This window comes from Globicephala melas, chromosome 15 (genome assembly GCF_963455315.2).
Source record: "Globicephala melas chromosome 15, mGloMel1.2, whole genome shotgun sequence".
In the NCBI taxonomy this organism is placed as follows: domain Eukaryota; kingdom Metazoa; phylum Chordata; class Mammalia; order Artiodactyla; family Delphinidae; genus Globicephala; species Globicephala melas.
Window position 1 is genome coordinate 36,512,107 of NC_083328.1, and position 24,601 is coordinate 36,536,707.

General features: G+C 56.7%; 1 protein-coding gene across 1 annotated transcript; it reads left to right on the top strand.

Annotated features, from left to right (window-relative positions):
• The first annotated feature begins 5,580 nt into the window (after nucleotides 1–5,580).
• HS3ST6 (heparan sulfate-glucosamine 3-sulfotransferase 6) lies at nucleotides 5,581–12,606 on the top strand. The gene is made up of 2 exons (XM_030851831.2): nucleotides 5,581–6,222; nucleotides 11,341–12,606. The coding sequence occupies exons 1-2, from the start codon at nucleotides 5,810–5,812 to the stop codon at nucleotides 11,954–11,956; spliced, it is 1,029 nt and encodes a 342-aa protein (XP_030707691.1). The 5' UTR covers nucleotides 5,581–5,809; the 3' UTR covers nucleotides 11,957–12,606.
• The last annotated feature ends 11,995 nt before the right edge of the window (nucleotides 12,607–24,601 follow it).

Below are 24,601 nucleotides of genomic sequence, written 5' to 3' on the forward strand. Positions count from 1 at the left end.
CCTGAGCCCCAGCTGAACAAGACTGGCTGCATACCTGTCTGTATGTCTGTCTTGCCAACTGTGGGCATGGGGTGTTTCTCCTGGAATTGCGGGGGGATGGAGTGTGGCCCTCCGTGGGGGTACTGTTCACTGGCTGTGCTGGCTGTGCACCTGTGAGTAGGTCACTCGTGTCAGGGAGGTTCAAACTTGGGGCTCTCCACACTGGGTGGGGGACAGTGGCTGGGGCCGGGCAGCAGGTCTCTGAACCCCACTCCTGCGTGTGTGTGTGTGTGTGTGTGTGTGTGTGTGTGTGTGTGTGTGTGTGTACACCCATGGTCGTGTGCCCTCTGCAGAGCGTGGGGTTCCTGAGCCTGCGCCGGGTCCCTTGCTTCTGACAGAACGTGCTCACAGTCAGCTTCCAGTCCATGGGGACCCTCACCAGGGCACAGGCGGACAGACCTGGCCACAGAGCCCCAGTGTCTTAATGTGGGGCCTCTTAGATGATTCCCAGCCTTCCCCATGATGCCAAGAGGCTCCTACGCCCAGAGGCCTGGCGTGGGGCTGTGAAGCTGGAGGAGGTGGGGATGGGGTGGGGACAGAGGGAGTCCTGTTTCTGTCTGACCCTCCTTTCTTCCCCCTTTAGACTCACCTTGGGTATAAAGGCTGTTACCAGCCCTCCTCTTTGCAGGGCTGGGACTGCCAGCCAAGAAGGATTGTTGTAAATTGAGCTGGGCCAGGCTGGTGGGTGGGAAGCAATTTGCAGGCCCAGTTGTGCATCCTGAGAACCCGGAGCCCTGCCCTCTCCTGGAGAAGCAGGGGCCTGTGGCAAACGGCCCTCTGTCTGTGCTGAGCCCTCCAGGAAGACCCAAGGGAAAGGAGTGAGGGTGGCTGGAAGCAAGCTGGGGGCCATCCCTGTGCAGGAGAGGTGTCTGGCTCCTTCTGGCAAACCCTGGAGCCCTAGGCAGGCTCCATGCATGTGTGTGACCACTCAGGGTGGCTGGGGAAGCCCTCGCTCCTCCCCACTCCTTGCCAAGGGGCCCTTCATATGTCCTTCCTGATGCTGGAAATATTGTCTGCCCTGGCAAACCCTTGTGTCCCATGGTGTCCCCACATCTAGCTGGTCACCAGGAACAAGACCCTGGGTTCCAGCAAGCCAGGCTGGCTGGACACCTTGAGACTAGGGAGGCCTTTGCTCTCCAGCCTGGACCCCCAGGAGGATGAATTATGAAGTACTTAGGTCTTTCAGGGTGGGAGCAGCTTCAGGGCACCCCTTCTTGTGCCAGGGTCACTGTCACATGTCCACTACCTCCTAATCATAAAGAGCTTAGAAGCCAGGCACCCAAAGAGGTGGGGGCTGGTGTCATCTTTGTTTTATAAAGTAGGAAAATGAAGCTCAGAGAGGCTGGATACCTGCCGAGGTCACCTGTTAGGAGGGGTAGAGCTGGGATTGAATCAGCCTTCATCGCCTAAAAAGTTCTTGCTGTCAGCTCTGTACTGTGCTGCACGACCCCCCCCACCCCACTCCCCATGGCCTCTTGGCCCCCTTGTTCCCTACCAGGCTGAACTGGGCTCTGGGGGTAGGTGGGTAGACGTCTCTTAGGGGTCCCTCCCCAGGAGGAAATTGCATCCTCAATGTGCTCGGGCAAATCCGGTATCTCAAGTGGAAAAATCCCACACAAATCAAGGACAGCTGGGCCCGCCCTCGGTCGCAGCCCCCTCCCCTCGGCTCCCCTTGCAGGCTGAGGAATCCCAGCAGGCTGTGGGAGTGGGTCTGGGGGGTAAGGGTGTGGTTCTAGGGGAGGAAGTTTCTGGAAGGCCCGAATGTGTGAAATCTCCCCCAGCTGTCCCCCACAAAGGGAGGGACTGCACGGTGTTATTAATCATTTTCCAGAGTGGGGCAGCTGCTTGCACACCCTGCGATGCTGTGGGGGCCTAGGCTGGGAGTGCCCACTCTGCGGAGGGGACAGGCTGGGAAGGAGACGGAGAGGGGCGTGGGAGAGGGGTCCACACCTAGACTCTCTCAGACATACACACAGAGTCAGTTACTCAGTCACTCAACAAACATTCATAAGCACTCACCATGCTTAGGCATGGAGCCACAGCAGGGCTCAAGACTGACCCCATCCCTGCCCTTGCAGAGCTCATGGGTAGGTGGAGGAGATAGATGGGGATCAAAATCACCCACAGGGAAATAATTAGAGTCTGTGAAGGAGACACAGACATAGCTGGGTAGCTGGGTCATGCATTTGTGAGGCCAGGCTGGGCCTTCCTCCCACCATGACCTTGCTCCTCAGGACTCCCTTTCTAGACCTGCCCTCTCTGATCCCCTCTGCTCTGGCCTCCCTTGTCATCTCCCCCAGAGATGATGTGTATGTGACCCAGCAGCCTGTGCAGCTCAGCCCATCTCCTCTCCCACATTCTCCCTGTTCCTGCCTGGCCGCCACATCAAACCTGACTTATTTGCTTGTCTGATGGCTGGCCTAAGGAGGAACCTCTGCCTGGCCATCCTGCATGGGGGTCCAGACAAGGTGAAAGGGGAATTGAAATTGGGCCATGTGGAGCCCTCAAAGCCGAGGGGCCCCAGGGGAGATCAGGCTGGGCAGAAGCGCCTGGCTGACACCTGTTTTCTCTTGATAGGAGGTGCGACCAGACAGGGCAGGAGTTGAGCCACCCTCTCAGGGCACAGGGGCAGCCACCCACCCTGTGCCCCCATGGCCTGGTCTCTTTTGGGGCCCCAAAGTGACTTTTCACCTTGTGGCTCAGAGAGGGGGATTCACTGTCCCTAGATCACACAGCGGGGAGCTGGGGTTGGACTCTGATGGCAAAGCAGGGCAGAGGCAGAGTGGAGGAGCAACTCAGACATCCTGGGGAGGAGGGAAGGCAGCAGCTCTGGGGGTGAGGATCATGGAGATGTAGATTCTGAAATTCCCAGATTTAACCTTCAAAAGGACTCTTCATAAAAGGCTAAATGTAGTTACTGTCTACCCAGCAATTCCACTCCTAGGTATATACCCAAGAGAAATGAAACATATGTCCACAAAAGAACTTGTAAATCAACATTCACAGCAGCATGATTCTCAATAACCAAAAGGTGGATAAAACTGAAGTGTCCATTGACTGATGAATAGATAAACAGAATGTGATCCATCCATACAGTGGAATACTATTCAGCCCTAAAAAGGAATGAAGCATTGACACACACACACTACAACATACATGATCCTTGAACACACTATGCTGAGTGAAAGAAGCCAGTTGCTAAAGGCCACATAATGTATGATTCCACTTATATGAAATGTGGAGAAGAGACAAATTCACAGAGACAGAAAGTAGCTTAGTGGTTGCCAGGGGCTGGGTGGGGGAGAACAGGGAGTGACTTCTAACGGGTATGGGATTTCTCTTTGGGGTGATGAATATGTTCTGAAATTTATTGTGATGGTTGTACAACACTGTGGATATACTGAAAACCATTGAATTTGAGAAACTAAATGGCCGAATTGCATGTTATGGGAATTGCATTTCAATGAAGCTCTTCCTTCAGAGTCAGGTTTCTATTTTAGGGACCAGAGGTTTAGGCTGGTAGGAGCCTGAGGCCATGTGCTAGAGAAAGATGAGGCTGGGACCCACTCCCCAGGGATGAGCCTCGGCTCTACCCCATTCCTCCTCCTCACCACCCCCATCCCATCACTATGCTCTCTGCTGCTGGGCCTTTCCCCAGCCGACTGGGATGCTGTCCTGCTCCTCGCCTGACAATCACCTACTCTAGAAAGCCTTCTTCAGCCTCTCTCTCCACTCCCATCCTTCCACTGGCTCGTCTCTGTTGAGTGCCTGTCAGGTACCAGGCTCTGTGAGGTACACTGGTGAACAAACTTCCCAAGGCTGCCATCCTGGATGTCCTTAGATTTGCACCCACCCCTCACCTGAGAACAAGATGGTGGGTAGAGAGAGGGGATCAGATGCCAAACACCAAGCTGACTCTTGTCCCTGGACCTCACTCCCCCACCCCCAGCATGTTTGGTGTCCTGCTGTTCTTGGTAAGTTCTTCCTGGAAAGTCCTCAAGGTGTATCTGTGTGTGTGTGAGTGTGTGTGTGTGTGTGTGTGTGTGTGTGTGTGTGTGTGTGTGTGTGGTGGGGGGCGGGACTAAGGAAAAGGCATTCCCAGCAGGGAGAACATCATGAGCAAAGGCTAGGGGGTGCCTAGCCAGTGCCTGTGCTGGGCAGGGAGATAGAGGGGCCATCAGGTTTTAAAGCTGGAATTTGGAGCCCTGAGTGGTGGCTGCTGAGGCTCTGGGTGGGTGCTGCAGGTGGAGTGGGTGGCTCTAAGGAGAACCAGACTGTCTGGAACAAATCCCGTTTTAAGCTAGACCAGAAGAAGAACTTCCTGTGACCCTGCATGTGCCGGCATGTACCCCAGACAGCGCTGTGCCAACACCCCACAGACAGGGCTCCTGGCTGAGTCATGCCCTGACAAGCAGATGCAGGCATGGCGTCTGGGAACTGGGCTGAGGGCCTGGTCAGTGGTCTTCACCCCACTGGCTCTGCAGAGCCCTCTTCCGGCCAAGGCTACCTCTGGGTGGGTCATGGAGGCCCCTGCCCTGGGGAAGTGCTCCAGGTTGCCCTTAGATCCAGATACCATTAGGCTCAGGAACAGCCCATTAACCAGCAGAAGCCAGGGCAGTAGTCTCTGGGCATTGGCTGGAGGAAGGCTGGCCTCTTCGGGGAGCCCATGCCCACCTGCACCAACCCTGAGGCCAGGAAGCCTGGGGTAGAGGCAAAGGCAGGACATGGGTTCCATTCTGTCTCTACCTGGGGCTGTGCTCACCTTCTCCCAGCCAGCTCTCCTCTGCCTTCTTTGTGCTGGGCTGGGGGTTCAGTGAGCCTGGGGGTGTGTAAAACTCCCGCAGAGTGTCCAGCGCCCAGCAGGTCTCATTACTGGGAGTGGCCCCTGAGTCTCCCTGCCCCTCAGAGGAAGCTCCTAGGACAGGACCCCGGCTCCTCCTTCTAGTTTCCCCAGCACAGGTCTCCTGAATCCTTCACATCTCCAATAGGAGCCGCTTTGCCAGTGCCAGAGATGGGTCACTGACATCCCAGGGCAACACCAGGTGGACTAGGCTGCACAGACAGACCGTGTGACATGGTAAAAAGGGTCAGAAGACTGAGGTCTGAATTTCACTGGGCCCTTGGGAAAGACGCCTGTCCTCCCTGAGCCTGTCTCCCAGACTTTAAAATGGGAATCAACTTGGCTAGTCCTCTTCAACCGCCCTGCCCGTGACCCTGACGCATGGCAATGGCAAGCCAACTATCAGCAAGATGCGCCCCATTCCCGCCGCAGACTTCCCTCCACCTTCCCGGAACCCCTCTGCTCACTAGGGCCAGGTGCACGCGACTTCTTGGCCCGCTTGTTCCTCCCGCGCACCTGCCGCGTTGCCCTCGTCAGGGAGGGGCAGCGATCGGCCCTCTAAGAGCGGGTCTTTTGGCCAGCAGCTCAGTCCTGTCACCGTCCTGCGTCCCAATCTGCCGCCGCCGCATCCTGAGCGGGCTGGGGCCTGGGGTCTCCGAGCGGGCGCGTCCGGCTAGTCACTGAGGCTCGGAGTCGCGCCGCGGCGCCCGTAGGTGCCGGCGAGTCCCGGGTGGAGCAGTGGTTCAAGCGGGGCGGGGCCTCTGGGCTGGGCGGGGCAGCCCGCCCTAGCACTGGTCCCTCCCGGCTCCCAGAAGACTGGGCAGTGGGGCGCAGAGCAGAAGCCGGGCGCAAGCGGACTGAGCGCGGCGCGGGCGGGGATGTGCGCCCTCCTGCAGCCCCCGCTCCCAGGCCTGGGAGCGGTGTGGCCCCATGGCAGGTAGCGGCGGCCTGGGCGGCGGGGCAGGAGGCAGCCAGGGAGCCGGGTGCGGGCCTGGGGCCACGCTTCGGGCGCCCCGTGCGCCTCTGCTGTTCGCCGCTCTGGTGCTCGGAGCCTACTGCCTTTGCGCTCTCCCCGGACGCTGCCCGCCGGCCGGCCGCATCCCCGTGCCAGCCCCCGCGCCCGCCGAGCCGTCCCGCGCAGCCCGCAGCCCCGGAACGTCCGGCCTGCCGGTGGCCAGTGGCTCGGGCCGCCGGCGCTTCCCGCAGGCGCTTATCGTGGGCGTGAAGAAGGGCGGCACGCGCGCCCTGCTGGAGTTTCTGCGGCTGCACCCCGACGTCCGCGCGCTCGGCTCGGAGCCCCACTTCTTCGACAGGTGCTACGAGCGCGGCCTCGCCTGGTACCGGTGAGCGCTCGTCCCGTCCGCCCCATCGGCTTCCTGGCGGGTGCCTTCCGGGAAACCGCGTGGTGTGCCCCAGGGGTCTCACTGGGGACCCCGCGGGGCGAGGACTCCAGGCATCTTCAGGGGCTGAGACCAGCCTGCGTGGGGGCTGAGGCTTGGCCGGGAGGACGCGGCCCTCCTGCAGCAGGTTTTATGGAAAAGAGGGTCGGTCACTGGCCACGGACTCCCAGAAACTTTGAAAACTCCAGGGAAAGCCCTGGTTCGGGGCTAGAGTGCGATTCCAGCGAGAAGTAGTTTGGAGCCTGTGGGGTCTGAGGTGCTTTAGAAATGCTTCATGCTCAGTTGGCCCTCTCCCCTGCATCACTGAGGGGAACGTGTCTGAACTCTGGTCAGTTACCTTAAGAAAGAGTCTCCGGGTTCCCTGCAGCCTCCTAGAAAGTATCTGTCAACCCATTCCCCACACCTAAGACCCCTGATCCTGGAGAGAGGAATCCTTCTCCATAGTCCTGGGTGTCTGGAGAAAGTCTGATCTTTAGAAAGGAGGAGGGTGCCTTTGAGTCAATGCCCAGGGATGGGAATTGGGACCCCAGCCTCATGTCATGGGGCTCTGTAGCTGCCCTGACTCCCACCCAGTATGGCCTTGGGGGGTGTGGTGGAATGTGGGGGAGCACCCAGCTGCAGCTGAAGTAACCTGTCCTGGTGGCTGGTCAAACACCCGCCCCTCCCTGCCGAGGTTAGCACCGAAGGTTGAGTGTGAGGCCCAGCCCTCTGCCTCTGTCAGTCGGGCACAAGCCTGCCTCAGCGCTCTATCCCTTCCTTCGGGGAAATGAGAGCTTACAGATGGAGGGTGAGTCACCCCACTCCCCACAGCACCAGCCTCATCCCCAAGCTTGGGCCAAGCCCCTAAGGGCCAGAGAAGACCCTGCCCAAGGTCACCTGGTGAATTAGTGGTGAGTTGGGGGTGGCAGGACTGAGACTTTTTACCTCCAGGTTTACCAGTTTTTCTGTACCCAGATTCCACCCTGCCCCCACCCTTGTTATCTTTGCTTTTTTGCATCAGAATTACTTATGGGTTTGGAGGGTTCCCAATGAGAACAGGGGGTTCTGGCTCATGAACTCTGAAGGGTTGCTGCTGTCAGAGGTCTATGGAAGTTGTGTGGTGACGGGGGAGGTGAGTCCATCCCTGGACCTGACTGTCTGAATCCCTGCATTCTCAACACTCAGGGAGAAACCACTACCCCACTCTGACAGTGCTTCAGCATCTGAAAGCATCCCTAATTCCTCACTTCTGTGCAGAGGAAGAAGAGGAGGGGGAAAGGAGGAGGATGGAGAAGGGGAAGGACACACTGTTAACCATAGTACAAATTTCAGAGCTCACTACTGACCCCATAAGCTGGGCTAATGAGGGGCTGCAGGAGAGTCTAGAATTGGGTTTAGACCTAAAAAGGCTCCCAAACAGCCAGGGATCCTGAGAGCCTATCCAGGCCCTCCCTGGGCACATGCTTCAGCTCTGGGGGACTGGTCTGGGGAGCCTGAGGGGCCTCAGAGGAAGCCAGCTGGACCCAGGTTCGGGGTCAGATCCTCAGCACAGGGGAGGGGCTCTTGGGACATTGGTGTCCCTGAGGCCGGAGATGGGAGTGGGATGATTCAGCAGCCTGTTTAAGTCTGGTAGAGGAGACTTTCTCCTTCCTCGGCCCAGCCACCACACTGGGGGGAGGGGTGCTGCAGAGGAGGCAGAGGGTCAGGTCCGTGGCTTCCGCCCCTTTAATCTGGAGCTGTCCCTCGGGGCTGGCTAGTGCTGACCCTTCACTGGCTGGTGCAGGGCTGAGCTTCTGGAGTGCGTGTGTCCACGTGCCTTCCAAGGGACGAGGCTGTGCGCTGATGTGTGTGCACGTGGGCATGGTGTTGCTCACAGGCACCTGTGCCTCTGAACCTGACTGTCCTTCCAACCAGCCGTGAGTGTGCAGTGAACCTCTGAAAATGCCCACCCCTGCCTGTTTCCCCAGCTGCAAAGAGGATGCCCAGCCCCCGGGCAGGGAGGGTCTGGTGGCCTTGTCTGCTCTCAGGACTCTGGGCCCAGCCTCCAGAGCCTGTTCTTGGTGGGGGTGTGGGACGGTGAGAAGAGGAGCAGTGGCCAGTGCCCCCAGTTGACTTTCTGGGACACCTGTTCCCACTGGGCTGTGACCAGGCAGTGACTCTGGCCCTTTCCTTGGCCTTGGCAGGGGTGCTGGGCTGCTCAAAGTTGACCTTGGCCAAACCAGTCCCCCTCCCTGGGCCTCAGCTCATCCCTCAGGCTCTTGAGGATCCTCCTTCTTGGGGACCGTGACCCCCAAGTGTCCCCAAGCTCACACAGCATTTGTTCATCTAGTCACTGACTCATTGAGCACCTTCTGTTTGGCAGGTGCTGGGGTCACACAGACAAACACCCCCAGGTCTCAGTTCAGAAGGGGGCGCCCTGTCTGGGGGCAGGTGGGGGCTGTACTTTGACCTTAGTATTTTGGAAAAGCACAGAGACCAGGAGGGATACAGGTAGGGCCACCCCCTTGGCTCCTGGTACCGTGTTGTTCCAGACAGGAACCATAGCTGGTTTCTGCTGAGTCCCAGGCCCCGCTGGATGAGGCCCAGGCGAGGTGCAGGATAGGGGGGTGGGGGTGGGGCTGAGACAGAGGAGGGAGAGTTGCCTGGGGCTGGATGGAAGCCGCAGGGAAATGCAGACCAGATGAGCAGGGAGGGAGTGTCCACAGAGCAACTTGTCAGATGTTTGCCGTGTGGGGGTCAGAGTCCTGGTCCTCTCATCCTCTCCCCAGTCTCTCCCACCCCCAAGAAGCCCCCATCCCCCGCTCCTCTGTGCCTGGCTGGCTGGGGACAGGCTTCTGAGGCCTGGGGAGGTTGAGTAATTGATCCCAAAGATCTCAGATCTCAAAGCTGGTTTGTGGCAAGAATGGGCCTGGAAAGTCAGCCTCCCCCATCCCCGTTCCCATCCCCCTTCCACGGTGGGGCTGTGGGCACCTCCCTGACTTCCTCTCCTCTGACTTCCTTGGAGAGAAAATAGCAGTGGGTGCTAAGGTCCCTCTAATTTTTGTCCGCTTCCTTGCAGCCCCTCCCCCCAGGCAGGCGGGAAGGGGTGGGGATACTCAGAACCAGGTGAGCCCAGCCTGGAGAAGGAAAGAGGGTGCTCCTGGGGTCACTGGGCACCTGGGGGAGGAAAGGGATGGGAAGGGGGTGTCAGAGGTCGGTGAGGAGGGTCCCAGAGCAGTCAGGGCTGGTTCCCTCCCTCAGGAGGGTGATGAAGGGAGGGCGGTGACTTCTGATGACGTCTGTCGGCACTGGCTTATGTCTGTGGGTCTCAGCATCGAGGTCCAGTGCGGGGAGATCCGCCTTCTTTTGTCCTCCCTCTTGTGGGAAGGGGGGTTCCCTGAGCTGGCTACCCCAGGCTGCAGTCCTGAACCTCAGCCCTTGGCCTTGTTCCCACCCAAGTTCTCTTTGAACTTATTCACAGGGAGGGCTGGGTGCAATTCCCACCTGGATTCCTGGGAGCAGAAGCCAAGCCAACACCGCCTCCCAGCAGCTGCAGCCAGCATCCATCCCAACACTTCCTGCTCCATCTCTGAGCCTCAAGTGGGGCAGTGAGTGGGGTGGAAGGAGTCCCAGATCACTCCTGGGACATGGCGGGAGCAGAATTGTCTCCCATGACTTCTGTAGACCAGCTCTGCCCAGGGCCTTAGTTTGAGGGGAGGGGCAGCTCCCACAGCCGGCAGACCCTGCAGCCCACCCCACTCCCCCGAGCCAAGAGGGTGGTGTCAGGGGAGCCGGCGGCATGCCTGGGACTCATGTGTGCACGTTCTCCAGTCCCGACATCAGCACCCTCCAAGCTGAGCACGCCAACTCGTGTGCCTGTACACCTGGGTGTCCACCTGGCCTGAGCAGGAAGAGGAGACCGTCTCTCAGAAGCTCGTGTCTGGGGGTCATTAGGCTGGATGAAACCTGAATTTTGTCCTGTGTGTCACCCTCCTGGCTGGGGCCAGTCCTGAGGGCTGTCAGTGGGATTGGGGGCAGCTCCTTCAGAGATGGGGGACAGAGACACCCCCCACCCCGTCCCTAGCACAGAGCCTGATAGCCTCTGCCTCTGTTGACCTAGTTCCCAGCCCTCCCTTGGAGCTGTTTGCTCAGCTGGCCCTGCTGCTGCACCCTGCCCCTCCCCACCCTGTTCTACCTGGCTGGCAGGGTGGCCTCAGGATGCTACCCAGGGTCCCTGGACTGCCTGGGTGGAGTGCTAGGATGGGCTTCCCCAGATTTGGGGTTGTCAGGGGTCTGTCACCAGCCGACTCCCCCGGAACCTTGGGATGGTTCCAAGGTTCCTCCACCCCCCAACCCCCACCCCTGGTCAGAATGAGAGGATTGCTCGGAAATGCTGCAGCTGCAGCCTTGCACCATGGGTTCCAAGCCGGGTCTGGGCAACCCAGGCAGCTGGGGTCTTGAGACAGATCCTCAGGCTGCCTCAATGACCTCTCCAGTGTCCTGGGCTGCGCTGTGGCTTTCAGCATTCTGGGGGGCCCAGGTCGGGGAGAATTAGCAGGGCTGCCACCAAAGGCAGGAGACGCCATGCAGGGGAGGGATAGGAAGGGCAGCTGCCCATTTTGGGGGACACTTGTCAGTAACTAATGGCCTAATTCAGGGGACACCGTCAGCCACTTAATGAAAGTGTGACTGGGGTAATTACAGTGCAGGGGCCTGTGGGGGTGGGGATGGTGGGTGGAGCCTTGTGGGTGGCAAGTCTGGGGAGTGCTGGGTCTGGGGTGAGAGGCACAGCAGTGTCAAGGTTGGGGTGCAGTCAAGCTCTGGGAGGGGTGTGGATAGCCTTGGAGGATGGGCCCCTACTGTGAGCCTGTGCTGAGGCTGGGCGCCCTCATGGCCCACACCCCAGGCTGCCCACCCAGACACTTAGGATGGGTGGGCCTGGTGGGGAAGGGGAAATGGGGAGGCTCGCCTGTCTTGTAGGTATGGGGCTTCCCTGGAGGAAGGGGAGGTTAGTCTCGGGCCCCTGGGGGCTGGTCTAGCATGGGAGGACTGGAGGAGGACCAGCACCTGCTCATGCCCCCCTCTCCACCCACCTCCCCACAGGAGCCTGATGCCCCGCACCCTGGATGGGCAGATCACCATGGAGAAGACCCCCAGCTATTTTGTGACCCGGGAGGCCCCACGCCGCATCCACGGCATGTCCCCGGCCACGAAGCTAATCGTGGTTGTGCGGAACCCCGTGACCCGGGCCATCTCTGACTATGCGCAGATGCTCTCCAAGACACCGGGCCTGCCCAGCTTCGGCACCCTGGCCTTCCGCCGAGGCCTGGGCCCCGTGGACACGGCCTGGAGTGCCGTGCGCATCGGCCTGTACGCCCAGCACCTGGACAACTGGCTGCGTTACTTCCCGCTGTCCCGCTTCCTCTTTGTTAGTGGCGAGCGCCTGGTCAGTGACCCAGCTGGGGAGCTGGGCCACGTGCAGGACTTCTTGGGTCTCAAGCGGGTCGTCACAGACAAGCACTTCTACTTCAACGCCACCAAGGGCTTCCCCTGCCTCAAGAAGGCCCAGGGCAGCGGCCGTCCCCGCTGCCTGGGCAAGTCCAAGGGCCGGCCCCACCCGCGTGTGCCTGAGGCCATGGTCCAGCGCCTGCGGGCCTTCTACCGACCCTTTAATCGCAAGTTCTACCAAATGACCGGCCAGGACTTCGGCTGGGACTAATGGGGCTGGGGAACCCACGCCCTGCCTGGGGACGCTCAGTGACCTTAATTTATGCCTGTCACCCAGCCGGAGCAGGCCCTGTACACAGGGCTGGGCAGAGAGAAATATTTACAAAATAAAGTTTGGCTCTGTGTTCTTCTACGTGCCCTTGAGGGTTGGAGGGTGGGGTTGGAGGTGCCACCTCCTGCGGGGATGATAATCCTACCAGCTAACATTACTGGGCACTGTTCATGCTGGGAGTGGTTAAAAACCCAATCCTTGTCTATCCCTCGAGGTGGGCAGTGAACTTGGCCACCTGTCACAAGTGAGCAACTTAGGCTCAGAGAGGTTTGGGGCCTGCTCAGTGACATACAGCTCAGCCCTGGTGACTCTGGAGACCACCCTCAGGCTCTCTTCTCAGCCCTGGGATGCCAAGCTGGGTTGTCCCATATTCCAAATGGGGAAACTGAGGGCCCAGGTTGCTTGAGTGGTGGGGCAGGATTAAAGCTGTGTCTGTCCGGTTCTTCAGGCTGCACCCGTGACCTCAGCTAATTCTGTGTACCTGTGCCCACTGAACACTCCCTCCTGGAAACCTGGTGGAATCTCTGGACAGTGGGTATGAGGTGACTCCCGTGTGCAGGATGTTTCTTTTTTTTTTTTTAATTAATTAATTAGTTAATTATTTGACTGAGTTGGGTCTTCGTTGTCGCGTGCGGGCTTTCTCAAGTTGCATCAAGCGGGGGCTACTCTTCGTTGCGGTGCATGGCCTTCTCATTGTGGTGGCTTCTCTTGTTGTGGAGCACAGGCTCTAGGCACGAATGGTCAGTAGTTGTGGCTCATGGGCTCTACAGCACAGGCTCAGTAGTTGTGGCACATGGGCTTAGTTGCTCCGCAGCATGTGGGATCTTCCTGGCCCAGGGATCGAACCTGTGTCCCCTGCATTGGCAGGTGGATTCTTATCCACTGCACCACTAGGGAAGTCCCAGCGTGTTTCTTCTAACAGCCTCCAAGGAGCTCCCTGCACAACCATGCGTCACCTACCCAGGCACTGCCCACCACAGGCCCCACCCACCAGACTGCAGGGCACGCCCACTCCCCCAGGCCCTCCATGCCCCACTTTTGTGGTGTTTATTCAGCTTCCTCCCCTGGGGATGGGCAAGAATGAACACCCAGCTGCAGCCCAGCTGCCAGCTCAGCTCTTAACCAAGTTAGGCCAGACTCAGGCAGGCTGGGGTGCCCTGTCCATCCATCTCCCCCCAGAAATGCAGGGCCTCTCAGTAATGACTGTCACCTGCTCCTGGCCACAGTGCTGTCTGCCAGATGCCCACCAGATGCCCTGACAATGACCTCCAGGGCCCCTTAGGCCCAGGCCTGGCATGCCCTGGGCCCTTGCAGGACCTGGCTGTGACCCCTGCTCCCCAGGCCTTAGGTCTGTATCAGATGGGCCAGGCCAGGGGCAGGGCTGGTGGGAATGTGGTGGCAGATGTGGGCAGATGTCGAGGAGACGTACCCACAGCCTCCTCCCTGCTGCGGACCTCTGATGTGGGTGTGGGGGAAGGCTGGCACAATCTGCAGTAACGATGGTGAGGAGGGGTCATGCTCCGCTTCGGAATCCCGCTGGGTGGCGAGCACTGGCCTTGGCAGCTCTGTCCCCACTCCCTGGACCGGGGACACACTTAGGGATGGAATGGCAGCCTGTCCTGGATGGCAGGGACAGGAGGGGAGGCAGGACAGCCCCTGATCTCTGGCCTTGTTCTCAGCCTGGTCCCTACGTGTTTCTTCTTCTTCCCGGACATAACCGTGTCCAAACTTTCACCATCTCATGAGCGGATGGCTTCAGGTCACCTCTTTTGTTCTCTGGCGATGAGCTCGCTGCACACACGGCAGCCACAGGGGTGTCTTCAGAGTAAACCAGTCCCCATTATTTTAAAACACTCCAATGGGGCTTCCCTGGTGGCACAGTTGTTAGGAATCTGCCTGCCAGTGCAGGGGACACGGGTTAGAGCCCTGGGCTGGGAAGATCCCACATGCCGTAGAGCAACTAAGCCCATGCGCCACAACTACTGAGCCTGCGCTGTAGAGCCCGCGAACCACAACTACTGAAGCCCGCACGCCTAGAGCCCGTGCTCTGCAACAAAGAGAAGCCACTGCAACGAGAAGCTCTCGCACCGCAGCTAAGAGTAGCCCCTGCTCACCGCAACTAGAGAAAGCCCACACGCAGCAACGAAGACCCAATGCAGCCAAAAATAAATAAATAAATTTATTTTTTTAAAAATGAAGAAGGCAATTTATTCATTCTTTGAAAACAAAACAAAACAAAACACTCCAACCTTCTCCCCCACCCCCTTTGCTTCTAGAATGAAGACCAGATGTCTGACTGCAGCTGTTCAGGCCCTCTGAGGCATGCCCCCCCCTCCGCCCCCTAGCCTGTGTGCTCCTCTCGCTTCTAAGCTTCTGCCCCATCAGCTCCTTCCACCTGCCATGGTCTTTCTTACTTCATAGCCTTTGCATATGCAGTTCCCTCTGCCGGGAATGCCTTTCCCTGCAGAAGGTGAAGATTGAGAGGGAGGCAGCCTTAGAACCGGAAGCTATACTCTCCCTCTGGCTCATTTCCTCCCTAGAGGGACTTAGAGTTCCTTTCCCGAGCCTGCCACCATGACCCACTTCTCCCTTCCTGAAGTTTCTTGGATGTAGAGCTGTGGGGTCGGGGGGCACTAGTTTGTCTGGTTTGAGGGCCATGCTCAACTCAGAAGGCAGACTCTGGAACCAGCGAGGAGAAAGAGTGAACTGGCTTGTTCTGTTCACCCCCCCTCCCAGGGGAAACTGGGCCTAAGAGCCAATGCCCAGCGCCAGGTGCCCAGCTGGGTCTCAGAACACACTGAGGGCAGATGTGGGGGTCCTCCTGGCTGTGCCTGGAGGTGGGGCTCCATGGGAGAGTCACTGCCTTTAATTAAAATCCCTAAATTGCTTCTCCAGCTGTTCAGTCGGTTTTCCATTGTGGAATGTTCCAGATGGAGTGAGCAATGCTGATCCAATTACCCTCTTCCTATTCCTCCCAGTGGAGAAGGGGCAGACAGACTGGGATGGGGTGGGTGGGGCTGGGGACTCTTCACAGCCCTGGGTGTCTGGGAGGGGGCTTGCAGACATCTGGGGAGGTGGCTGCTTCTAACCTGGGGGTCCTTTCCCAGCTCCAGACCTTCTAGCCATGGTTGGTATGGGTTGGGGTCCAGCAGGGTGAGGACAGTGTCCTCTACTCTGAGCGTTGCACACACAGGCACTGGAGACCTTGAGCAGACCCTGAGGGCCCGAGTGGCCCCTGTATCAGGCTGGAGACAGGGGAGGCATCGGACCCGGATCCACCCTTCCCACTGGCTCCAAGATACTTTGCTATTGTGCATCTTCATTCTAGATTGGGGAGGAGCCCCAGAAAGTCCCGGTAGCTTGATCGTCCTCCTCCTGCCATTCACGGAGCCTGGCTCCTTCCCTCCCCCGGGGGAGGCCCCACCAGCCTGGGGATTCTCAGAACACAGCTGTGGCCACCGACCTGCTGAATCCTGTCCTCAGTGGCGGCCCCTCTTCCCAGGGCTGGGCCAGCCTTCCTGTGGTCAGAGCAGGCAGGGCTGGAAGGGCCTGGCAGACTGACCCTGCTTGCTCCCCTTTCAGGCTCCCAAGAGTGGCTGCAGGGCAGGGCCAGGTGTGGGAAGGGAGATGGGCTCTGGAGTGAAGTCTGGATCTTGGGGGAACCCTCGGGCAGCACCAGTGAACCCGCTTTGTCCCAGGATAAGGGGTGCTTTGGGGAAAGACCTGATCCTCCTGGTCCCCATGGCTGGTCCCTGTGAGGCCCAGGGTGGACACATCTGGGACCTGTCCCTCCAGCCAGATCCAGAGACCCTTCACAGATTTAGACTGTCCTGTTCCCAGGAGGGTGCCAGGCCACAGTGAGAGGGCTTGAGTGATGCGTGGAGGGAAAGCCAGCTTCGCCTTCCAATGAGCTGAATCTCTTGGGAGCTCCCCACCTCTTTCCTGGCTTCCTAGGCCTGAGCCACGCCCCCCCCAACTCACCAGCACACCGGGGTCCCTTGTTCCCATCAAGCAGCTGCTGGACTGTGGTGACTGAACAGGTTCCTCTGCACCGCCTCCAGGACAGCCAGGGACAGCGTGCAGACCTCCATGCTTTCCTCTGGTGGCCACGGCAGCCATTGGGACTCTGGATTCCATCTGTGCCCCGGGAGCTGTGCAGTGGGGCCCTGGGGATTTGCTCACACCATGAGCCCTGTGGCTCATTTTTGTGGGACTCTCTCTTTCTAGAAGTTTCCTCTTAAATTGGCAAGTGCTGACTCCTGAGGACTCCCTCCTTGGAATCAAAGGCCAGGTGGGGGATGGGGGGGTCCATAGGGGTAGGGAGTGGGGAGTAGGTTGAAGGTGGGAGGGTTGGGGGTAGGAGGTGGGGAATGAGGTGGAAAGATGGGGAGGGAGGGGGGATGGGGAGTGAGTCAGGGGTGGCCTTGGGACCCAAAGAATCCTTTTCATCCACTTTTCCCCTGGGGACACCCTTTGGGCCACTGGGAACCATTGGTCCCAGGCATGGCCATAGCCAGGGCCTCCCTCTCCTGCAGGAAGCCCCCACTCCGGTGGCCTGGAGCTCTTTGTGCTCCTCCCTGGGGCTCTCCAGTTCTGAACTCGCTTTTTCTCTCTTTCCTGCATGTCCACCTTATGCTCCCTGAGGAGAGGGATCACCTTCCAAAGTAACAGGAAAAGCACAGGGGGAGGGTGCAGCAGGTGCCTCGAGTTGGGAGGCAGACAGGCAGAGGTCAGGTGATGGAGGGCTGGTTAAGAAAACTGTGACTATAAAACAAGCCCTCCGTGTATACACCCAGAAGTATTAAAAACAAGTGTGCAAATAAAAATTTGTACATCACTGCTAATGGCAGCAGTATTCTCAAGAGGCAAAGGGTGGAATCAACTTGTGTTTGTCAATGAGTGAAGGAAAAAGCAGACTCTGGTCCATCCATACAATGGAATACTATTCAGCCATAAAAAGGGATGAAGTAGTGATACATTATAACATTAGCACCTTGAAAAAAACGCTGATTGAAAGAAGACAGACACAAAAGGTCACATGTTGTATGATTCCATGTATGCAAACTTTCCAGAATAGCAAATCCATAGAGACAGATCAGTGGTTTCCAAGGGCTCGGGGTCAGGGGTGCTGGGGGTGAGCACTTAATGAGCACAGGGTTCTCTTTTGGGGGATGGAAATGTTGTGGAACCAGGTAGAGGTGGTGGCTGCACAACCCTGTGAATGTATGAAAAGCCGCTGAACCGTCCACTGTAAAACCGTTTATTTTGTTATGTGAATTTCACCTCCATTTTTTTAAAAAAGGACTTGATAGAAAACTCAGCAGTACAGGGATGGGCCAGAGAGAGAAGGTTGTGGGAGATATTTCTTAGTTTTCCAAGGAAATAAAGGAATCATTAGGGAATGCAGACCACAGACGGAACAGGGTGGAAGTTAAGTGAGACACGGTTCAGGGGTGGAAAGTGAGCCTTCTTCCACAAGAGGGCTGAAGGGAAACTTTCGCACAGAGCTGGCTCTGCTGTTGGGAGCATGCCCTGTTCCCAGCCACGTGTCCCATACCTGTGCCCCTCAGCCCTCAGCCGACGTTGGGGGGGGCCCTCCACAGGTCTCTGGGCTCGCTCTGTTTGTGGCTTTCTCTTCTCCTGCAGATTCTAGCCTCCTGGTCTCCTGCAGGCTCAGTCTGGCTCTTCTTCCTGGGGAGTTGCCTGGCTGCCTCGGTTACCCTCCCTGCCCCAGGGGGTGACTGTGAGACTCACCTCCTTGTTTCCTGTCTCTCAGCAACACTGTCCTGTGCTGCCCGCTGTCCAATGTCTGAAAACCACAGTTTTGTAGGTTTTGTCCTGTTTTTCACTTGTTTCAGGCAGAAGGGTAAATCCAGCCCCTGTTACTCTATCTCGGCCAGAAGTGGAGACTTTTACATCAGAGAGAAAGAAATGACTATGTTATCTTAAAGAAAGACATAGAACAGGGCAACGCTTTGTGCCCTGGCCGGGCTCTGGCCTTGCTAGCAACAAGGAATGGGACACGTACCCACCAAGGATCCCCCAAGATTGACAGGGTTGGGTCCTAAAGGACTTCCTTGGGCAAATCTGACCACTCTGGCCCAGGCTGGGACTGGCCAGAGGGGAGTGCTGGCCAGATTGCCCACTGTCACCCTCCCGTCCCTCCTGTCTGCTCTGCCCCCATCCAAGATGTAGGGAGGGTCCTGACATCTCAGAGGTGAACGAGACCACTTGGGTCACACAGCCCCTGTGGGGAGAGGGAGAAATGGGACTTAGGCTCCTTGGGCCTGAACCTGGGGAACAGTGCCACTGAGGGGCCACCATGTGCAGGCCTCACTGGTGGAGAATCCAGTTCAGGGGATGGACTCACACCAACCCAGTATCACAGGAGGTGGATTGAAAACCACACACCAGGTTGTTTAATTGCTCTGTGGGCTCAGGGGACCACCGAAGGACTTGTGGGTCCAGGGCCACCTGGAAGAGTGGGCTCTGAGCAAGGCTGTCAGGTGGAGGGTTTCCAGGTTCTGGGAAGAGGGTCTTGGGGCTTCTTGTGCGAGAACTGGGGATGAGAGGGCTGGTGTTGGGTGGAGAAGCAGCCCCCACCACCCCTGGCCTAACACACTGGAGGTGGTGCGTCTGGGCCTCATGGGCACGTGCGGTTCCCTAGAGTCTCAGGAACCACTGGAACTCCGGGGTCCTTGGTGTTTCTGAAGGTAAGAGGTTTCTCCCCAACTTTGACTGCTCCAGAAACTGCCTACAGATTATTCTTTCTTATGACTTTTGCCTGGTTGTGAACATCCAGGACCTGCAATTATGTCCAGAGATCCAGACTGTGAGCGAACTGTCTCAAAATATGCCCTTGGGATTTTAATTTATGGAGGTGACTGAGTGACGACACAGAGAGGCCAATGCCATTAAAAGAACTTTTATTTTTATTTTTTTTGGCTGCGCCACACTGGCATAGAGTATCTTTAGTTTCCTGACCAGGGATCAAACTTGTGACCACTGCAGTGGAAATGCAGAGTCTTAACCACTGGACCTCCAGGGAAGTCCCATAAAAGAATATTTTTATTACTTACATTTCTGAAGAGAAGGGGCATGCCACGCCATGCAGGGCCACATGGGGAAGCACCAGTTTTGGCCAGGAGGCAGAAAGAAGCCAGAGAAGCTGAGACCAGAGCCTTTGCTGGGGCTTCCAAGGGCTTTCGAGGGAAAGGCAGGGCAGGGTGGACAGCCTAAGATGGGTTAGTTTGAATAGTTCCAGCATAGGGGCTGTCTGTCTTTGTCTGGTCCCTGGCTTGGGTGACTTAGGTGGGGCAATATTGGTGTGGTGGTGGGGGGCTGGATGAGGTGGGGGGTTTGGGCTCTGGAGCCAAGGCAGATGTAAACAGCTGTGGCTGGTAGGTTGGCCCTGAGATTAATGATGTGAAATAGATAAGCACAGAATCTAAGAAAACACAGTCAGAACACCAGCCCTGTGTCCTTTGTGCCAGAGCTGTTCCTTTGCAGCCCTGGCCCCTTGCTAAACCCTGGACCACAGCCCTCATACTGTTTTGTTTTTTTTTTTTTGGCTGTGCGGCATGTGGGGTCTTAGTTCCCCAGCCAGGGATCAAACCCACGCCCCCTGCAGTGGAAGCTGGAAGAGCGGAGTCTTATCCACTGGACCGCCAGGGAAGTCACATCATACTGGGGTTTTGTCTTTGACATAAACTGTGCTCTGGGACATTCTGGGTCCTGGGCTGCTGGGGCCTTGGGCTGGGCATGTGTCTGAGACACAGTGTCCACTGGCCGGGTACAGCAGCCTCTCATGGCCCATCCCACCCCACCCCACCCTGCTCCCCTTGGAGGCTTTTGGTCTGCTGCCAGGGCAAGGGTGGTGTGTCTGGGAACACAGTCTGTGCCAGGCAAGCTGGCCTGGGGAGAAGAGATTTGCTCAAAACCCTGGGTGGGGTTGAAGGTGGGCATGCTGGCCTAGGCCTCTCCCTGGAGGCCGGCCGGTGTGCTGGGGTCTGGAGGCAGGGACCCACCCTATGGACAAGGGCGCCAGGGCTGTATATCCTGACAGCTGAGGGTAGGGCCTGGCCGGGAATGCCCTGAAGGCCTGGCTCACTGAGGCCAATGTCCATGGTGGTTCCCAGGCAGACGTGATGGACGGTGGCCCATGAAAGCCAAGGATACCCTCCAGGCAAGTAAGTACTGCAGACCACCGACCTTGGGCGATGTCGCTGCCCGAGAGCCTGCTGCCCTGAGACGTTCGGCCCCACCTTTCAGAAACGATGAGACTTCTCTAACTTGACCACCAGCATGGGAACTGCCCAAGTTGCCAGGGACATCAGACAAGAGGCTGGGGACCCTCCTCCTGCTCAGAGCCAAGCTCCGGGCTTTGAGGCTGAGGAATTCCCTTTATACTGCTTAATCTGAGCCACATTGTCTGTGCTTTTTTCTGGAAGAGCTGTACCAAAACAGCCAATCAACCAAGACAGTTAATGCAAAACTGTTGCCAGGAGGATTTCATACACGAGGGTTCTGACTGAGGGGAGAGCGGGGCCCGCAGTCAGGCAGTGGAGAACAATCAGAGATCTCGTTCTCCTGAGTCTCACTCTCAGGCCTTCTGAGCTGCCCCGAGCGCGGGGGGAAGAGCTGACCGACCCGCAGCCACCCGCAGGTCAGATCCTATCACTCCCTTCCACCTGCCATGAGGGAGGATGGAATACCTGATGGAGAGCAAATCTGGAGATGAAGAATGCTCTGACCGCCGCAGGGAAGCTTGTCTCCCACGTGAGGAGAAGGAAGAGGGAGCGGCTGTGGAGCAGGTGGACCCCTCCGCCAACCACACCGATTTTGGGGGGAGAAGCATCCAGAAACTGTCTGACCCCTGGTCTCACTGTCTGGACTCTGGTGGGGAGTGGGGGGCACAGGGGTGTTTAATGCCTTCATCACTGGCTGGTCCTGTCAGGTGTGAAGTGGGGAGACGCCCGCAGGCTAAGAGAGAGCATCTCTGGGGCACAGAATCCCAGGAAAGGCCTGGAGGAAGGAGGAGAAACAAATCCGGGATTCCCTTTATCCCTAGGGAGCTCCCAGCCTCATGGGGGCTCAGAAAGAGCCCAGAAGTTGGGGGATTAGAAAGAATGGGAAAGAAGGAAAGGAGGCAGACGCCAGTGTAATAATGACCTCTAGCATTTCCTGGGCACTCACTCTGTACCAGGAATTGGCGGTTGTGAGGTTTGCACAGAAGAATGTATTGAAAGTACTTAGTGCAGGGCTGGCATCAGGCAGATGCTCAATCAATGCTGTTTTATTTACCGGGTAGCTGTGTCATTACCCCCATTTTACAGATGAGTAAACCGAGGCTGAGAAGGGATATGAGTTATCAGGAGGTGGCAGAGCACACACACCCAGATTCGTCTGCCCGAGGCTCAGGCCCTCATCGCTGGTGTTGTGGTGTGAGTGGTTCAAGTGGATGCTAGCTCAGAGCGGGGAGAGGAAGCAGCCCCTCAGGGCTGGTCCTTGGTGGACAGGCATGGTAGGCAGAATTCTGAGATGGCCCTGAACATCTCCAGTCCTTGGTGTACACACCCTGTAAAATCCCCTCCCCCTAAGAGTGAACCTGATGGATGTCATTACTTGCTAATCGGTTGACTTTGAGTTCATCGTAAAGAAGAGCATTCTGGGTGGGCCTGACCTAATCAGGTGGGCTCTTACAGGGGTTTATCTGGGTGATAAACACGTTGTGGAACCAGATGAGGTCATGGCTGCACAATATTGTGAATACACGAAACGCCACTGAATTGTTCACTTTAAAATGGTTACTTTTATGTTATGTGAATTTCACCTCAATGAGAAATTTTAAAAAAGGGAGTGTCTTAGCATGGGCTGCTACAATAAATACCCCAGGCTGGGTGACTTAAACAATGAACATTTATTTCTCAACTTTCTGGATGCTGGAAGTCCAAGATCAAGGTGTTGACAGATCTGCTGTCTAGTGGGGCCTGCTTCCTGGCTTGCAGTTGGTTGTTTTCTTAGGTGTCCTCACGTGGTGGAGAGCAGAGGGAGAAAGCAAGCACTAGTGTATCTTCTTATAAGGGCACTAATCCCATTCATGAGGCTACACGCTCATGACCTAATCACCCCAAAAGCTCCACCTCCTAATACCATCACCTGGGGAGGTTAGGATTTCAACATGAATTTTGAGGGTCCTGGCCAACAGCCAGTGAGAAAACAGGGACCTCCGTCTTACAAATGCAAGGAAATGAATCCTGCCAACAACCATGGAGCTTGGGAGGGGTCCCCGGACCTCAGAAGAGACCCCCCTCCCATCCTGGCTGACCCTGAGCTAAGCTGTGCCTGATTCCCCACTCACAGAAACTAAGTTGCTAAATTTGTGGTCATTTGTTGGTCTGCATAGAAAACAAACACAACAAGGTGGGCCAGCCAGGAAGAATGTCCTGGAAGAGAGGAGCAGGGCTCAGATAGGGTTCATGCCGCACTCACTTTCTGGATGATGAGGTGTGTGTGGAGGAGAGTCTGGAAGCTTCGGGACAGTGGTTTGTTTTCTACCAGTGGTTTCTGCCTGTGGGTCCTCATGGGTGGGCAGCCCCCCGCACCAGGTCACTTACTCCACCACCCCTCCCCCGAAGTACTGGGAAGCCTGGCGCCACTCTGGATGAGACCCTGTGGGGTACAGTCTGGTTTTTATTAAGTATCATAAGCTCAATATTAAGTCCTGCCAGAAACAAACATTTAGTCCCTGTCCTGCTGTAAACACAGATGCTTTGAGACACAGGTCCTTGGGTCATGGGGAAGATGTGCGTAGTCCTTCCAAAGTCCCCATCCACCCCGCAGAGCCTCTGGTCTGGAGGATAGGTCAAGGAAAGGGAGGAACGCCAGGGCTAAAAAATCCCAAACCTGATGACAACGTCCTGGGCTCCTTCCTACGGCAGCATCAAGCTGGAGCTGGTGGACAGTGATGGGAACAGTCTGTGTCCTCTCCAGGCAGCAGTTAGGAGGGGTTGTGTTAAGGGTATGTGCTGCCACCAGGAACTTTTCTGGGGACATTTCTAGTCCTGTGACACGCTTGGCGTGATTCGGGCAGAACTCACTCTTCAGGGCCCAAGGTTCTCCGAGGGACCCCTCAGAGCCCTGAACATGAGAGGAGTGGGAAACTGAGACTTTTCTCAGGAGGCTCCTGCCTCAGCAGACAGGAAGTGAGGCCACAGGAGTTTACCTGCCCAAGGGGTCTCTGGTGGGTTGAATAGCATCCCCCCCAAAATTCATGTCCAGCCAGAACCTGTGACTTGAGCTTATTTGGAAATAGGATTTTTGCAGATGCAATTAGTTAAGGATCTTGATATGAGAGCATCCTGGGTCAGGGTGGGCCCTAAACCCAATGAGTGGTGTCCTTTCTGTGTGTGTGTGTGTACTTTTATTAGTTAGTGATAAAAATAATCAATATAAATTATTTATTTATTTTTTATTGGGATATAGTTGTTTTACAATGTTGTGTTAGTTTCTACTGTACAACGAAGTGGAGTTCCCTGTGCTATACTGCAGGTTCTTATTAGTTATCTATTTTATACATATTAGTGTATATATATATGTCAATCCCAATCTCCCAATTCATTCCCTCCCTCCCCAGCTTTCCCCGCTGGGTGTCCATTCGTTTGACTGGTGTCCTTTTAAGTGGTGAGGGCACAGACAGACACACAGAAAGGATGGCCATGTGATGACAGGGCAGAGATAAGAGTGAGGCCAAGAAACACCAAGCATGCCCAGCAACACCAGAAGCTGGAAGAGTCAGGAAGGATCCCCCCACCCATGACCACAGCCTCCAGAGGGAGCCCAGCCCTGCCGACAACTTGATTTCAGACTTCTGGGCTCCTCACCTGTGAGAGAACAAATCTCTCCTTTGAAGACACCCAGTCTGAGGTCCTTTGTTACTGCAGCCACAGGAAAGTAGCACAGGGGTGGAGAAAAACAGTCGGCACTTCCCTTCTCCTGCGTGGGTCCTGGAAGTGGGATGGCCTTGGTGGGGGCTGTCTGCCTGGGTTGGGGGGACACAGTGGGGCCTCAGTAAACACGTGTCCTGAATGGGGGAGAGAGACATGGTGTTTGGCCTCCCAACTTGAAGCAGCTTGGTGACATTGCAAGAAGGACCTAGCATTCACTTCCGATTGCTGCCTTAGCGAATCACCACACACTTGTGCTTTTTAAAAAAAATTATATCGATGTATAATTGATTTACAAAGTTGTGTAACACTTGTGTCTTAAAGCAACAGAAATGTGGTTTTTAAAAAATTAATTTATTTATTTTTGGCTGCATTGGGTCTTAGCTGCTGTGCGTGGGCTTTTTTTAGTTGTGGCGAGTGGGGGCTATTCTTTGTTGCGGTACGCAGGCTTCTCACTGTAGAGGCTTCACTTGTTGCGGAGCACGGGCTCTAGGTGCGTGGGCTTCAGTAGTTGTAGCACGAAGGCTTAATTGCTCTGCGGGATGTGGGATCTTCCCGGACCAGGGATCAAACCTGTGTCCACTGCATTGGCAGGCGGATTCTCAACCACTGTGCCACCAGGGAAGTCCCAGAAATGTGT

Bases quoted from the DNA above. Each gene is read 5' to 3' on its own strand.
- HS3ST6 (XM_030851831.2), top strand. From the start codon at position 5,810: ATGGCAGGTAGCGGCGGCCTGGGCGGCGGGGCAGGAGGCAGCCAGGGA. The intron at 6,223-11,340 runs GTGAGCGCTCGT...ACCTCCCCACAG, and splicing joins CGCGGCCTCGCCTGGTACCG to GAGCCTGATGCCCCGCACCC.